General features: G+C 36.2%; 1 protein-coding gene across 1 annotated transcript in view; it reads right to left on the reverse strand.

Annotated features, from left to right (window-relative positions):
- The window catches only part of LOC127869797 (uncharacterized protein DDB_G0271670-like), a gene marked incomplete at its 3' end in the record, with an annotated part of 16,383 nt that extends 2,073 nt beyond the window's left edge, over positions 1-14,310 (reverse strand). The window contains exons 1-2 of the mRNA XM_052412457.1: positions 14,284-14,310; positions 5,678-6,096 (exon numbers count right to left, since the gene is read on the reverse strand). Of these exons, the coding sequence (XP_052268417.1) occupies positions 5,678-6,096; positions 14,284-14,310 (446 nt within the window). The remainder of the gene's footprint in view (positions 1-5,677; positions 6,097-14,283) is intronic.
- Positions 14,311-17,832: the final 3,522 nt, after the last annotated feature.

Here is a 17,832-nt window from a genome sequence, read left to right on the forward strand (position 1 = left end):
CAGTGATTTAAAACTGATAATTTCACTGTTTCAAACAGTGAAAATTATCAGTGAGAATTATCGATATTTTTCATTGTTTACTGTGAAATGACGTCATTTTTTTGACGAAATGACGTCATTATCCCAGCAAAATTCGTTAGCTAAACGCTTGAACAATGTATATTAACTGTGAAAAGTGCATTAAATAAAAAGAAAATTTGTTGGATTCGGTGGATTATCGATTTTAATTCACTCGTGATCAGAGAAAACATATATTTTCACTCGTGGCTGCGCCACTTGTGAAAATATTATTTTCTATGATCACTCGTGAATTAAAATCGATAATCCACCGGATCCAACAAATATCCTTTATGAAAACGCTTAAAAAGTATATTACACATGTGTCAGATTTAAATATTCGTAATGGTTATATTACATGGGAAACAGGGTATGGCATGTGATAAAAACAAATCTACAAAATAAGTGGGTTTTCCCCATCGTTGTACATTCTTTCCGTTATATTGCACAACAAATATATTAATAAATGTTTTCATATTATGATTTAACAAACTTGACTTCATCAAGTTTTATATCATGCTTAGTTGAGGTACATTTTAACAGGTGCCAAATTATCAGTTATTCGGGCAAACTAGCGGGAAATTTCTTTAAGATTTTATTGGGTGTTGTTAAAGATCAAATAAGGTGAAAACCTGGTATTAGCTGCTATGCCGAATAATGTACATATGAGAAATACAGAGGATTATTAATTGTTTATAATAAAAAAGTTGCATTTAATGATGCAATCTGACTGACTCAAGTAGCTATGAATTGATGAAATCATTCATGGAAGACGAGTTAATCCCGATGTAAAATCTGTTTAAACTATGTTAAAAATCGCCACTATAATTGTTTCAAAATACGCTAATCGCTAGAAAAATAAAAACGTATTTATATAAAACATATAACAATAAGTCGTTTCGGCAAGTTGAAATACAATAGATTTGCTTTTAATAACAAAGGACACTTGACCTACCAATAACGTTTTAAGAAGCAAAGCGAATTCCGTATTAATGATTTCCACAAGTCTTAGCTATTCAAATCGATTCTGATTTGAATAAGTATTTCAACGAGGTAATGTTATATTATTTTTTATTTATTTTTTTGAAAATCACTTTGGTAATTGGTAAATGTATTACAGGTTAAATTTTAAAATACTCAATCTGATATAACGAAATGAGATTGGAACGTTTGACATTTCTTAATGCGGATCTATATAACACAATATTGTTTTAAATTATTTTCACATAGGCTATTTTTTTTAAGAAATATGACTCATTTTAATTAAATTTAACGGAAAATATTTTTGATAAAAATATATCCTGATATATACCCATGTATTCATGATAAGGTTTTAATTATTTATGTGGTATTAGGTATTTCTAATCTCAGTCATCATAAACTACGAATTTTCTTTTTGTCCTTTCTTTTAATATTTTGTTATCAGTTTGTCATGTTCGTTTTAATATTTCATCTGCCCAGTGAAAACATTGTTTTATATTATTAATAATTAACTATGAAAATAGCAGTTGTCACAGAGAAACACGTCAATTGAAGCTTCGCTTATGCAAGTGCTTTTTAATCAAAACACTGAAACATTCGCACATTATTTCTTTTTATTTTGAAATATTTAAAATTATTGCTTTTGAATACATTATACATGTAACGAGGTGAGTAATTGCAAGTGTTGATAATTTAAACACAAGTATCGGGTCGAGGTTATTCTCACAAACAATTTTTAAACAGAGAAAGAACAGAAACGGATATGATAAAATACATAACCTGAGATTTAAGCCATTGTTTGGTTAAAATGTAAACACGCAGTAAACAGCATCGTTAATGCTTTGTGACGTCATATAGGCGCCACACCGCATAAACATGACACCACATAGACTTGACATAGACGTGACGCTGCATGGACGTTACACAACAAAGATGAAATACTGCATAGATCTGACTTGACACCGCATAAACTTAACACAACGTAGACCTGAAATCGCATAAACGTGACACCGCATAGACATGACACCACATAGACTTGACACTGCATAGACGTGGCACCACATGGACTTGACACCGCATAGACGGGACACCACATGGACTTGACACCGCATAGACGGGACACTGCATAGACGGGACACCACTTGGACTTGACACCACATAGACGGGACACTGCATAGACGTGACACAGCATAAACTTGACAATAAAATGACCTGACACCGCATAGTTGTGACTCAGAATAAAATTTGCACTACATGAACCTTGCATCGCTTAGACGTTATCTTGCATAGACGTGGCACCGAATAGATCTGACAACGCATAAACGTGAAAACGCATAGACCTGATACCGTATAGACCTGACGCCGCATATACCTTACACTACACGAACAGGACACCGCATAGACGCGATACCGCATAGATCTGGCACCGCATAAACTCGAGACCGTATAGAACTGACAACGCATAGATATTATACCGTATACACCTGACACTACATAGATGCGACACCGCATAGATGTGACACCGAATAGACGTGACACCGCATAGACGTTACACCGCATAGACCTGACACTGCATAGACCTGAAACCGCATAGACCTGACCCCGCATAGACCTGACACCGCATAGACCTGACACCCCATAGACGTGTCGCCACATAGACGTGTCGCCACAAAAATGTGACACACCAGAGACGTGACATCACATACACATGACACCGCGCACAAGTGACACCTTATAGACAAGAAACCGCATAGACCGACACCACATAGACCTGACACCGCATTGACATAACAGGCTTTGACATGAAACCGCGCAGACGTGACACCGAATAGTCATTACACCACGTAGACCTAACAACACAATACGTTGACACCTCATAGAATGACAAGACATATAGGTGATACCGCATAAACCTGACACCGTTGCACATTGCATCGACGCGACACTATACATTCGTGACACCAAATAGACTTGACACCGCTTAAAGACGTGACACCACCTTGGCCTGACACCGCATAGACATTACACCACATAGACCCGACACCGCATAGACATGAAACCGCACAGACGTGACACAGTTTAGACACGACACAGCATAGACCTGACATCGAATAAACGTAACATCACATAGACCTGAAACTGCATAAGACTTGATATAACAAAGACCTGAAACCGCATAGACGTGGAACCGCTAAACTTAACAAAACATAGACGTGACACCGCATCGACATTACACCGTAATGACGTCTCACCGCATTTACCTGATACCACATAGACTTGACACCATATAGACGAGACATCGCATCGACGTTATACCGTAAAGACATGAACACACATTAATGTGACACCACATAAACTTGACACCGCATAGAAGTGACACCGCATTGAACGGACAATTCAAAGACGCGAAACCGCATAAACGTGACATTGCAAAGACCTGACACAAAGTTGTGACTCCGCATAAAATTTACAACACGAAGACATGTCAACGCATACATGGGACACCACATAGACATTTTACCGCATACCGGTAGATCTTACACCGCACAAACTTTACACCTCATATAAATGACACCGCATAGACGCGACACCGCAAAGATGTGACACCTTATAAACCTGACACAGCGTAGAAATGGCACCGCATAGATATGACACCACATAGACTTGTCATCGCATAAACCCCACACCTCACAGACCTGACACCGCATAGACGTGACAGAGCAAAGAGATGTCGCCGTGTAGACGTGACACCGCATGGACCTGACTTTGCATAGACGCCATACGCGTCACAATCAATCACTTTACAGATTGATAACGTGTGTTTAAATATGCATAATTTTGTCATCAATATTGAAAGCGCGATTTCTTCGCAGATAAAGTCATTAAACGACTTTATATTGTAAAAATATTACCCGGGCTTTACAGTGAAAAGTCATATTTTCGCTAGATCCTCTTATAATTGATCAATTCTACTGATAGATACAAAATGGGGATTGATGTCCGATCAGTATCTGTATGCTGATCATGCCTGCGTACATCCGGAAAAAGAAAACAAAGCAGAATAGAAAATAAACACTTAAATGAGCCTTGTTCTGATAAAACATGGCCTAATGCATATGCGTAGAATCCAGCTAAGCCCGTGCTGTGAGGGACGACACTTTGCCCCGTTATAGAATTTATCCGTTTAACATAAGTCGCCTCTGAATTGAAATCCATTTTAAGCGGAAAGTGTCGTACCGGCAGTTCGCACAGGCTAATCTGGGACGACACTTTACGCTCATTCATTAAGCCAACGAGAAGAGAACCAGACTCAAATGATAACCACGTGGAGGTTCATCGACATACTATGCACATCGCATACGAAAGGTACTAGCACGTCCGCGACGGAAAATAACAAGTTGGTGTTGCAGGTAACAACCTGATAATAAAACGCCCTTTTTGTCTTTACAAGTCTTTATAAAATTATTTAAAAAATAATAATTGTGCACATGTCCGAGATCCCCCTCCTGCACTATTCACTGAATACAATCTTTTTTTTTGCATGAAACATATAACCTAGATAAAGTGCATGCTATCCGGACAAATACTCGCCGGTCAAAATAAGGGCGGACTGCTCTGACAAAGTGTTGATTTTGAGAACCGGACAACGGCTAGTGTACTAATAATTAAGCCTGTTTTTTCACCAACGACCAATGGTGGCCTTAACAATATGATGTCGACTTTAATTTAAGCTATATAAAACATCCAGTTCACAACACATATGTTGGAGACATTGATAATGTGGGAGTGAGTCCTGATAGAAGCACTGTACACATGATCTTAGATTAGTATTTTATTTTAATAATAGACGCTTATATCTTTGTGATGTTTAAGTAACTAAGTAACTGGATATGTTTAACCAACTAAACATTACATACGAAACGATAAACTCTACAACATCTGTAGAATAGTCCACATTTAGATGTCCGACAAGAAAATTATATGATTTCCAGTGTTTAGGACATTGTATCACGGCATCACGGCATATACATGTGCAAGTGTTTATCACATCGAATTAATACATTTTGACTGCTGTGCACGTTTTTGACCCCCTGTGTATTTTCCCCTCGATATGCATATTATGCTACGATCACCTGAACGATTATACGGCGGAGTTAATGGTCACACTGACATTGTAATTGCAGGGGCGCGGAACTGATGTATGTTGTCTATGGGTCCGCGGTGATTAGCTTCTAATTGATGATGATGATGATGATGATGATGATGATGATGATGATGATGATGATGATGATGATGATGATGATGATGATGATGATGATGATGATGATGATGATGATGATGATGATGATGATGATGATGATGATGATGATGACGAAAAAGAAGAAGCAGAAGAAAATGATGATGATGATGATGATAAAGAAGAAGAAGAAGAAGATGATGATGCTGATGAAGCGCAGGGGCGCGGAACTGATGTATGTTGTCTATGGGTCCGCGGTGATCAGCTTCTAATTGATGATGATGATGATGGCGACGATGACGATGACGATGATGATGATGATGGTGATGATGATGATGATGATGATGATGATGATGATGATGATGATGATGATGCCTCGTTTTTATATATATCCGTCTATACTGTACAAGATTTGATGATGATGATGATGATGTTGATGATGATGATGATGATGATGATGATGATGATGATGATGATGATGATGATGATGATGATGATGATGATGATGATGATGATGATGATGATGATGATGATGATGATGATGATGATGATGATGATGATGATGATGATGATGATGATGATGATGATGGTGATGATGATGATGATGATGATGATGATGATGTTGATGATGATGATGATGATGATGATGATGATAAAGAAGAAGAAGAAGAATATGATGATGCTGATGAAGAAGATGATGGCGACGATGACGATGACGATGATGATGATGATGATGATGATGATGATGATGATGATGATGCTGATGATGAAGATGATGATGATGATGATGATGATGATGCCTCGTTTTTATATATATCCGTCTATACTGTACAAGATTTAATCTTATCGGTTTCTGTATTGGTTCTTACACATAGTGTTGTGAGAGCGGCTTACTGGGCCTTGTCAGAGAACTCGGCAAAACTTCCATGCAGTCAAGTGATGACTGCCTTTTAACAACTGGATGTTCACAACTGATGTACTTTTTTTTCCAATAAATATCTTTTCTTAAGGAATAATGTGTTGATGTTAATTAGTTTTGTTGATTAAAAACGATCGTCATTAAATTAAATAAGATACAACTTAGATTTATGACTAATGTCGCGGAAGTGTTTTTTTCATAACAATTCTTAGCCGACTTATATCTTCATACTTTTAAATGAGGACGAACGTAGTTTACAATCTTATCGGAGACCTAACTCCGATAATGTTAACGTACAACGAAGGCTTGAATTTGTGAAAACAAGCTTAATAAAGATGTTTCACAATCGACTTGTCCACCACAAAACCTGGGCGCTGTATTTATTTATTAAATAATTGGTTCAGCATTTGAAAAGTACCGTGTATGACGGTGATGGCCGATAAACATCGGTATATGGTCTGTATGTGCACCTTGTTTCAAATCTTGATTTTAATTTGCAGATGAATATTTTTTGGCATACGTTGCTTTGACGACTTAAATACACTGTTTGCGAACTGGTAGTTAAACGAAATAAGGCCCGAATGTAGACATTAGCCCATTTGTTTTGCTAGTAACTTGGGTTGAAAGTATCTTATTGTGATTTTAAAGACATAATACATGAAATAAGATTTATAAATGCAATTGTTTAAAATTTAAATACTAGCATCAGGTTCAGGACAATCTTGCCATTTATTTAAACATGACACCGCATAGACTTGATACCGTATAGACCTGACATCGAATAGACGTAACAACGCATAGACATGACACCACGTAGACGTGAAACCCTATAGACGTGACACCACAGAGACATGATACCACGTAGACGTGAAACCTTATAGACGTGACACCACAGAGACATGACACCACGTAGACGTAAAACCTTATAGACGTGACATCAGACTTGACCTTAGAAAAACATGAAACCTTAAGACGTGAATTCGACAAGACATGACAACATATATACGTGAATTTGCAATGACGTGACCCCACATAGACGTGACAATGCATAGACTTGACACGGCACAGACTTGACAACACATAGATTTTTCCCGATAGTTGTTGGATGTTCTGTTATGTTCTTTCATTATTTCCAATCACATAGTGTGATACTTGTTTCAAGCAATCTAACTGAAAATTGATTTCAATACTGAGTAACGAAATGATTCGAAAACGGATCTTTCTATTGTATGCCTAGTTCTTTTAATATGTTTTTTTTAAGCTGCTTGTCTGAATTTTTATATTTTGTTGTTGATGTGAGTTTTTCTTATCTCAACACTAAAACATATAAATTATATGTAACGGTTTTCAATGCAGATTTCTTACATGGTTCGAAAACGGATGTTCATTATTACGATATTTTCAAGAACCATACTGATTATTTTATAGTATTCTTGTCATTTTTTAATCTTAATTGTGATTCATTTTTTTCTTGTCACAACATAACTTTGTAGAAGTTTTACTGAACTGTTGCTTATTTGATACGTTTTCCGTAATTTCTTAAATATTGCTTTAAATTCTAACAATGATATCCTTCTTTGACAGTACGTAGCATCTCAGTAGATGATTACACAAATAAGATTACCATCATCCAACCGCTCTGCAATATTTGTTCACCTGTTGTAGCAATAACTGCATGTTCATTGTATAATGTGACCTGTGAAACATAATGAAGACTTGCTCTGTTTTGATCAGCAAGTTGATCAAACGTATCCATATATTCATAACTCTTTCCCAGACGGGGCCGGTTGTTCTTCATCCCGTTTTTGATCGGGTTACACCACAACATATGTTATATAATCTGTGTCTGAATTTACTTCTCTACAAAAGCGTGTTAACAATTTGAAGGTAAAATGTCTTTCCGATCTTGAGATTTCTTCATAAATCTTTGTTCATATGATTGGGAGATGTTGATAACTGCTGCAGACTGATATACACTTTTACAATGGAATCTGTCCTTTTTGAGATGCTGCAAATATTTCGGGGAAGCCTATTGGTATACATACAGAGGCAAACGAAAGCATGTTAACTCTGATCAAATTAAACGAACTTGAATTGAATCGGGCTGAATCGTCCTTCATCCGTACATATCAACATGATAATAACATAAAGGCTGTGAAAGTGCGTCAATAGAAATTCGCTCATTACCCCGGACAGTTGCAGGTGCCGTGCATGTTCCAACGCTTGGCTTGAATACTCTAAGTTCTGCGATATGCTGATTGCTCTCTACAACGGTGTACAACCGCACACTTGAGTTGGTGATTTCTACGTCGATTATTAGTACGGTTAATATCAACATATTTAAACGAATTTACGCATATTTTGTATCTTCTTTTGGCATTTTATTGCTTATATTGTTTAATTATTAATGTAAATCATACATGTAGTCTTATTTTAACATTTGTTTTTATACTTGTGAGCAAATTCATGTTTTTACATCTATGGTTGCTGATAACAGTAAAACTGCTGAAAATAGAAACTATCTGTGTAAGATTCTAGTTAATTATTTGCATTTTTATTGTATTATTTTACTCATAAGTTAGCTGTAGTAAAACTATTGACATTCGATGATATCGGATTACATTTGTAAAAACATAGATGACTATATTGGATGTCATTTCTTGATTACCTTTCGAAAACATGTAAGAGTTCACAATTCACAAGGAACTGATCATCGCCGAACAGATCGAACACCTTCAAATGCGCTCACTTTACGATTCTCCACTGTGTATACAACCCATGGCGTTATCATTTACTCTATCAATCACCCGATAGTGAGCAGTACGAGCCCATTATAAAATATCTCTTGTTCAATTGGAATCCACTGATAGACATATCTCAACAAACATGCATATAACATGCTCGCAGGTGAATAAGTTATATATATCTATTTCACTGATGTTTATCACTTTGTGATTAAAACTTATGTTCAACATCATCCCAACACGCTGTTTTGAATCACGTCGATTTCACTAATGTTCTCGCTTTGTGATTTGTATTCGTTTAACGGTCGTTCACATTCAATATTACCCCAACGTGCTCTTTTAAATCACTTAAGTATGAAGAGTTGAAACTGTCATAACGATAACTAAAATAGTTTGATTCTGAGGCAAGATTTTTATAGTAGGAAACACTGGGTTTGCTTAAACTTGTGCTTTTCAATCCTACTAGCATTTATCGTGCTCCTACATGTACATGGGCTTTAATTTCCGTTAAAACTTGTAGACGATCTAACTCGTTAAAATATTACACCGTCCTTATGCATTGTTTCATCTGTTCTTTTATTTGAATATGTAAGTGCATTGAATGTGTATATATTTTAAATTAATGTACTGTATAAGAATAATAAAAGTTATAAATCCAATGCAGTGTTTCTATTACTTTTTAACTGAATGCAAAACCATTCGCCTTAACGTGCACGCTCGCTTTCTAGCGGTATCACTTGATTGCATCATTCAATTGAAGTACGCGAATGTCAATGCATTTTGAGTCGCATCAAATTATAATGTATTCATTTTTTCTGATTAATTGTAATTATGCACTATGAATAAAAGTGTTGGAATAGATGGCGCATTACTGAAATGTGAGACTGCTTTTTATATTTCATTACAATTTGAAATGCACTCAAACAACGCGATGTTTTACAGCATTTGTTGTTGTTGTCGTTTGACAAGATGGACAACGGTAGAACAGTAACATGCTATTTAGTGCAGTATATTTTTCCACCAATACTTATCATCTGCAACAGTTTACTATGCTTTTAAATGCGTCTGTCCATCATTACAGGATCGGTCGTGTTAGTTGAAGCTAACAAATCATATAATAAAAGTGTACAAATACCGGAGTTATATTAAATAAAACGTATTCATCAGCTTTTGCACCGTGGAAACTGTTGGTATTTACTAGGTTGTAAACAAGCAGTGGAATATTTGGTTTTATTGAAAACGTTCAACAATAATATCAATTTTTAAGCATCTGAAACACCGTATGAGTACATCCTTAAAAAGTCACAGAAATGGTTGGCTATATTAAAGAACTTATGAGAACATCAAATGCTTCACTTTTAAAACTGATATAATAGAAACTTTTGTACAACTGTTCTGCGTTTGAACTTGTTTGGAATGAGGAAAATGAAAAACAACAATAAATAACGATTTCGTTAAACCAACAGAACTCAGGGGAAATGTTAACATACTTCGGGATAATTAATTTTTTGTCACTTAGATTAGTAGGGAGATATTTTAAACATCATCGCCGCCATTAGTGAAAATGAAAATCAATGCTTGTAAAACATTTAACAAAAAGTTCATTCAACAAATGAAAGTATTGAACTGAGTCAAAAAAGCAAAATAACACTAGTGACTACGAAAACTTTGAATATAATTGTTTCGTTTCGTGACTTTTATCAGTCAAAATACATTAAATCATGAAGCGTGTATTGCGTTATAATATTTTTTTTAATTTCTAAAGCATACATGGCCATTGCGCATGAGGTTTTGCTTCCACAACGTTTTTTTAAAAATCCGTTATTAAAGATCTTGATATTTAAATTATTTACGATCATTTAAAATAATTAATGACGCGGTATTTAAAAACATACATAATATAAATATATAATTTTTTTCCATGTATAAGAAATTAAAGCTTAAGGAACTGTGGGTCATAACATTTAAAACATTGAAACCCTGAAAAGAAATACTCGCCTAATTACAAATACACCTTACGTTCGAGAATGAAAACGAGAAACTCATTATGTTGTTCAAGTATTGTCCTCTTTTCGAATTAAAGATCCTGATAAACATCTAAAGTGGCCACTTACCACTTGCGTGTTCAATATACGGCCTCTTGAGACGCATTGAAACAGATGATGAATGTATTTGCAAACTATGTAGTTACCCTTTTGATACTTTATTGCAAGTTTCTCGCAATGACCTTTCATCTTAAATTGCATTCAAATTGATGTGTTTTTCATCATTTCAAAAAATAACATCTTCCGTTGTTAATGAATGAATATTGTGTATTAGTTTTGTATGTTGTAAAGCATGTGTATTTATTTTATCCTCATGTTACACATATGGCTTAATGGACTGAACCAACTATCAATATATCTATCAAATAACCCAGAGTAAATTGTTCATATGATATTTATCTCTAGACCAAGTGTTAAATGATAGGATTTTAATTCACTGCCAATATGTTCCACTCTTCGCCGTACTTTAATATGTTGAATATAATCGGTACTTATGTTCAATCCTCTCATGTTGCTTATCAGCCCATGTTCTTGTCTTCGTATGAAACGGTTTAAAGCAACCACGCCACCTTGCTGGCAAATAAAAGTGATAATTTGATTTTAATGGCAGATACGGCATCTCAAAGAAACTACTAGGATTTATTTTAATGGCAAATAAGGCATCTCAAAGGGACTACTAAGAAGTCAACACTTTTGTAAACCTTTAAATAATCGGGTACCATATTTCCCCCATCAAGCTATCCCGAACTTCGCAGTCATTGTGCCTGGTCACAGGATGCCTTTTATAATACATGTATAACGGGAATCAATGTCATGCACATACATCAACAACAAAACATACTTTTATAAATCATACATTGTGTCTATAAATAAGAGTACAGAGAACTCATGCCCGTCTCCGAATGTTAGTGACAAATTTGATATTTCAGTCCAAAACCACAAACGAAGTTTATAGTTTTTATGTGTAATATAAAGATAAATGTTTCGATATATGTACTCAATGTTGATTTAAAAGCATAATGATTACTTGTTTACGACTGACCAGTTAACACACAATTATTGTTAATGCGAAATACAATTTGCTTGATTTGTAAAATGTGCCATTTCTTATGTGACATTAATCACTGAAATGATATGTGACGATAGCGTTTCTCGCTGCATACGCATCAAAGCTGTTAGATACTCATTTAAAAAAGAAACATATTTGCCTAAGCTTGATGGAAATGAGAGGAAAACAAATAAATACATTTTTGAATTCTTATATGAATGGTACGAGTATATGACTGTCACTAAAACATACGGTCCATTAAAGTAGAAACTCATTTATAAAGCTTGAAATGCATGTACAATGTGAGTATACGCGTATTGATAACATAGTCGTACAACTACATATGCAATTACAATTAGCGTTTCAAAATCAGTAGGAATACATGTTATGCGGCTTATTTAAAGTGCTTCTAAACTTTAATCACGTAGAAAGACTGGAGTTAATATCTACCTTAAGAATTCAAGTCTGATGTTCAGTTGCTGAATACCGAGACTATTTAATTGCTAACTTATTGTAAGGTGGTTATTAAGACAGTAGTCCTTAAATAATTTAAGATGTATGTGTAAAACGTTCGTTACAGACTTGACTAACAACGCTAAGGATAAAGATTCGTCAAAAGTTACATTCTTCAAAAGATCAGAACTTGTGTGAACAAAACGGTTGCTTCTATCGAGCTCAGTGAAAGAACGGACGATTATTAAAAAAAATACGTTGACCTGAAATCTTAGGTCACATTAAACATTGGTCCGTTGACTGTATAAAATATGTTTCATTAGTCTGTATTTATCTGGCCTTTGTGTTACATTCTGTTGAATAGCTCTGGCCTTTGCGGTACATTCTGTTGCTTAACTATGATCTTTTGATTACATTCTGTTGAATAGCTCTGGCCTTTGCGGTACATTCTGTTGCTTAACTATGATCTTTTGATTACATTCTGTTGAATAGCTCTGGCGAATACGGAACATTTGGATAAATAGCTCTGGCCTTGGTGTTTAATTCACCACCGTTCAACCGACGCGCGCAAATATGGGTTCAAACTCAAAAAGTCATACACATGATCACGTTATGTTTGAAGTTAATTCAAAACATGTAGATGCATGCAAATCAGTTGCCGTGACACCCTTTAGTTGCACTGTATTCATCGTGGAATAGAATAAGTCATTAAAGATAAAATGTATCGTCGATCAACATTGACTTACAGCAGTGGCAATTTACAAAATGTGCGATCGCAGAAATACGTCTCACTACCGTTCTCTACATTTATTTATTGTGGTCTTTGGGACTTAAGTCCCTGTTTGTCAGTTCACTGTTACATGACACTGGCCTATTGATAACATTCTGTGTTACATCTTGGCCTTTTCGTTACATTTACTTGCTTTAAGCACTTGTGTTACATTCTGTTGAATAGGTGTGGCTATTGTGGTACATTCTGTCGCACAATGCTGGTCTTAAATCCAGACCCATATCTCCAGTAGGTGTGTAATATTGCGCTACAATTGTCTGATCATTTTGCATAGCTCTTGCATTTGTGCTACATTGTGATGAAAATCTCGTGTCTATTCGTACCATTCTGTCGCATAGCTCTAGCTAGTATGCATCAATCCGACCTTTGTTTTTATCACTCTGTCACTGCTGCCTTTGTGTCACACTATGTTGAATAGCTCTGTTCTTAGTTTTTAAATTATATTGAATTACTCTGGTTGTTTTGTTACTTTTTATACGATTGATCTGGCCAGTCTGTCGTAATCTCTCGCACGATTTATGACTTTGTATTACATTATGTTTAATTACTCTGGTCTTAGTCTTACATTATGTTTCATTACTCTGGTATTTAGGTGCACGTAATTGTATATACCTTGCCATTCTATGTATTACTATGGCCACGGTGTGACATTCTTAAGCATGAATTGTTTTTTTGTGTGTTAAGTTTAAACCTATTTATTTTGTACTGCATTGTGTACCATGGCTCTAGCCTTTGAGTTACATACTTATTTGTGTTACATTCCGTTTCATTATTATGTCATTTGTATCACGTTGTTATTGATTTCTCTGGACTTGTTGTTAAACTATGTCGAATGGCTTCATCATTTAGGAAATATATCTTGTTTAATTTTGGCCATTCTGATTAATCTGCATTTTCATATTTCTTTCTGCAAGACACCAGTTGGCTTACGTCATAGATGTCTGCTCTCCGTCTTGCTTAACCTGTTCCAAGAGAAGATAATGCAGGAGACCCTCCAAGACCACCGCACCTCTATCTCCTTTAGTGGCAGATCCATCTCCAACTTGTGATTCGCCGAAGATATTGATTAAAATTGAATTGGATGTTAACCTGTGATGGCAGACAGCACAGGTTTTTATCCCATCATCCCACCAGCATCAAAGAGATAACGACTCATCTGATAAAAGTTTGGTGTATCCTAAACTGTAATACATCAAACATGCGAATATAGGAACAATATTTCCTTATTTTTCATTACCATATATGATAACGGTCGTTGTTTAGGTTTTCTAAACATTGCCAAATAAATGTGTCTTTAATTAAGTAAGCTATGTTTTCAGCATCAAAGCTTATACCTCAACAGAAAAATGTTGCACAACAATCAATATACACAGACGAACCCGTATTATTATAAAATAACATTTCAACGAATATGATTGGCTTTAGTCGAAAATAAAGATGATGATATATAAAATTGCTAGTCATATTGACAAAACATAAGATATATTATGTCGTAAACTGTATGGCAGCACACAATTAAAGGCATGACGATTTGCACTTGTTCGTCAGTTCGTTCTTGCTTCCCGAAGTGTGTAAACTCAACCCTTCCTAAGCTGATTGGTGGATTTCGTCCAGACATTCACAGCTGAATAAACTTTATGTTGATGATTGTAAAGGTAAGAAAATTGATTTGATTTAGCAGAATTATTGCGATTTGTCTGGTTTTGTCCACAAGCACGTGGACTCCTAAATGTTTTGTACTCGACACTTCCTTAATTTTTTGCAAATTCTCGCTCACTCTCACACTACATACTTTGAATGACATGAATGTGTAAATGATCGTACACATAGACCATGTAAATGATCGTGCACATAGACCATGAACATGATTGTACACATAGACTATGTAGATGATCGTACATATAGACCATGTTGATGATTGTTCACATAGACCATGTAGATGAACACACAAATAGACTATGTTGATGATCGTACACATAGACCATGTAGATGATCGTACATATAGACCTTGTAGATGATCGTACACATAGACCATGTAGATGATCGTACACATAGACCATGTTGATGATCGCACACATAGATCATGTAACTGATCATACACATAGACCTTGTAGATGATCGTACACATAGACCATGTGGATGATCGAACAAATGTACCATGATGATGATCTAACACATATACCATGATGATGGTCGAACACATATACCATGTAGGTGATCGTGCACATAGACCATGCAGATAATAGTACACATAGACCCTGCAGATGATAGTACACATAGACCCTGCAGATTATAGTGCACATAGATTATAGTACATATAGACCATGCAGATGATCGTACACATTGACCCTGCAGATGATAGTACACCTAGACCCTGCATATTATAATCTACATAGACCCTGCATATAATAGACCATGTGGATGATCGAACAAATGTACCATGGTGATGATCGAATACATATACCATGATGATGATCGAACACATATACAATGTAGGTGATCGTACATATAGACCCAGCAGATGATCGTCCACATAGACCCTGCATATTACAGTACACATAGACCCTGCAGATGATAGTGCACATAGACCATGCAGATGATCGTACACATAGACCATGCAGATGATAATACACATAGACCATATAGAGGATAGTACACATTGGCCATGTAGATGATAGTACACATATTCCCTGCAGATTATAGTACACATAGACCATGTAGATGACCGTACACATAGACACTGCAGATTATAGTACACATAGACCCTGCAGATGACCGTACACATACACCCTGCAGATGATAGTACATATAGACACTGCAAATGATCGTACACATAGACCATGTAGATGATCGTACACATAGACCATGCAGATGATAGTACACATAGAGCATGCAGATGATCGTACACATATACCATGCAGATGACCGTACACATAGATCCTGCAGATGATAGTACACATAGACCATGTAGATAATAGTACAAATAGACCCTGCAGATGATCGTACACATATACAATGTAGGTGATCGTACACATAGACCATGCATATGATAGTACGCATAGACCCTGCAGATGATAGTACACATAGACCATGCAGATGATCGAACACATATACCATGTAGATGAACGAACACATCGACCCTGCCGATGATAGTACACATAGACCTTGTAGATGACCGTACACATAGACCCTGCAGATGTAAGTACACATTGACCCTGCAGATCATAGAACAAATAAACCCTGCGGATGATAGTACACATAGACCCTGCAGATTATAGTACACATAGACCATGCAGATGACCGTACACATAGACCCTGCAGATGATAGTACACATAGACCCTGCAGATAATAGTACACATAGACCCCGCAGATGATAGTACACATAGACCATGCAGATGATCGAACACATATACCATGTAGATGATCAAACACATAGACCCTGGAGATTATTGTGCACATAGACATTGGAGATGACCATACGCATAGACCCTGCAGATGATAGTACACATTGGCCCTGCATATCATAGTACACATAGACCCTGCATATGATAGTACACATAGACCATGCAGATTATAGTACACATAGACCTTGCAGATGAGAGTGCACATAGACCCTGCAGATTTAAGTGCACATATACTCTGCAGATGATAGTACACATAGACCCTGCAGATTATAGTACAAATAGACATTGTAGATGACCGTACACATAGACCCTGCAGATGATAGTACACATTGACCATGTAGATGACCGTACGCATAGACCCTGCAGATGATAGTACACATAGACCATGTAGATGATAGTACACATAGACCCTGCATAATATAGTACACATAGAACATGTAGATGACCGTACACATAGACCCTGCAGATAATTGTACACATATACCTTGTAGATGACCGTACACATAGATCCTGCAGATTATAGTACACATAGACCCCGCAGATGACCGTACACATAGACCCTGCAGATGATAGTACACATAGACCATGCAGATGATAGTATACATAGACCCTGCAGACGAACGTACACATATACAATGTAGGTAATCGTACAAATTGACCATGCAGATGATCGTACACATATACCCTGCAGATGATAGAACACATAGACCTTGTAGATGACCGTACACATAGACCCTGTATATGATAGTACACATTGACCCTGCAGATCATAGTACACATAGACCCTGCAGATGATAGTAAACATAGACCCTGCATATTATAGTACACATAGACCCTTCAGATGATAGTTCACATAGACCATACAGATGATCGAACACATATACCATGTAGATGATCGAACACATAGTCCCTGCAGATAATAGTACACATTGACCCTGCAGATCATAGTACACATAGACCCTGCAGATGATAGTACACATAGACCCTACAGATTATAATCTACATAGACCCGGCATATGATTGTACACATAGACCCTGCAGATTTAAGTACACATAGATCCTGCAGATGATAGTACACATAGACCCTGCAGATTATAGTACACATAGACCTTGTAGATGACCGTGCACATAGACCCTGCAGATGATAGTACAC

Source organism: Dreissena polymorpha, chromosome 2 (genome assembly GCF_020536995.1).
Source record: "Dreissena polymorpha isolate Duluth1 chromosome 2, UMN_Dpol_1.0, whole genome shotgun sequence".
NCBI classification, from domain to species: Eukaryota; Metazoa; Mollusca; class Bivalvia; order Myida; family Dreissenidae; genus Dreissena; species Dreissena polymorpha.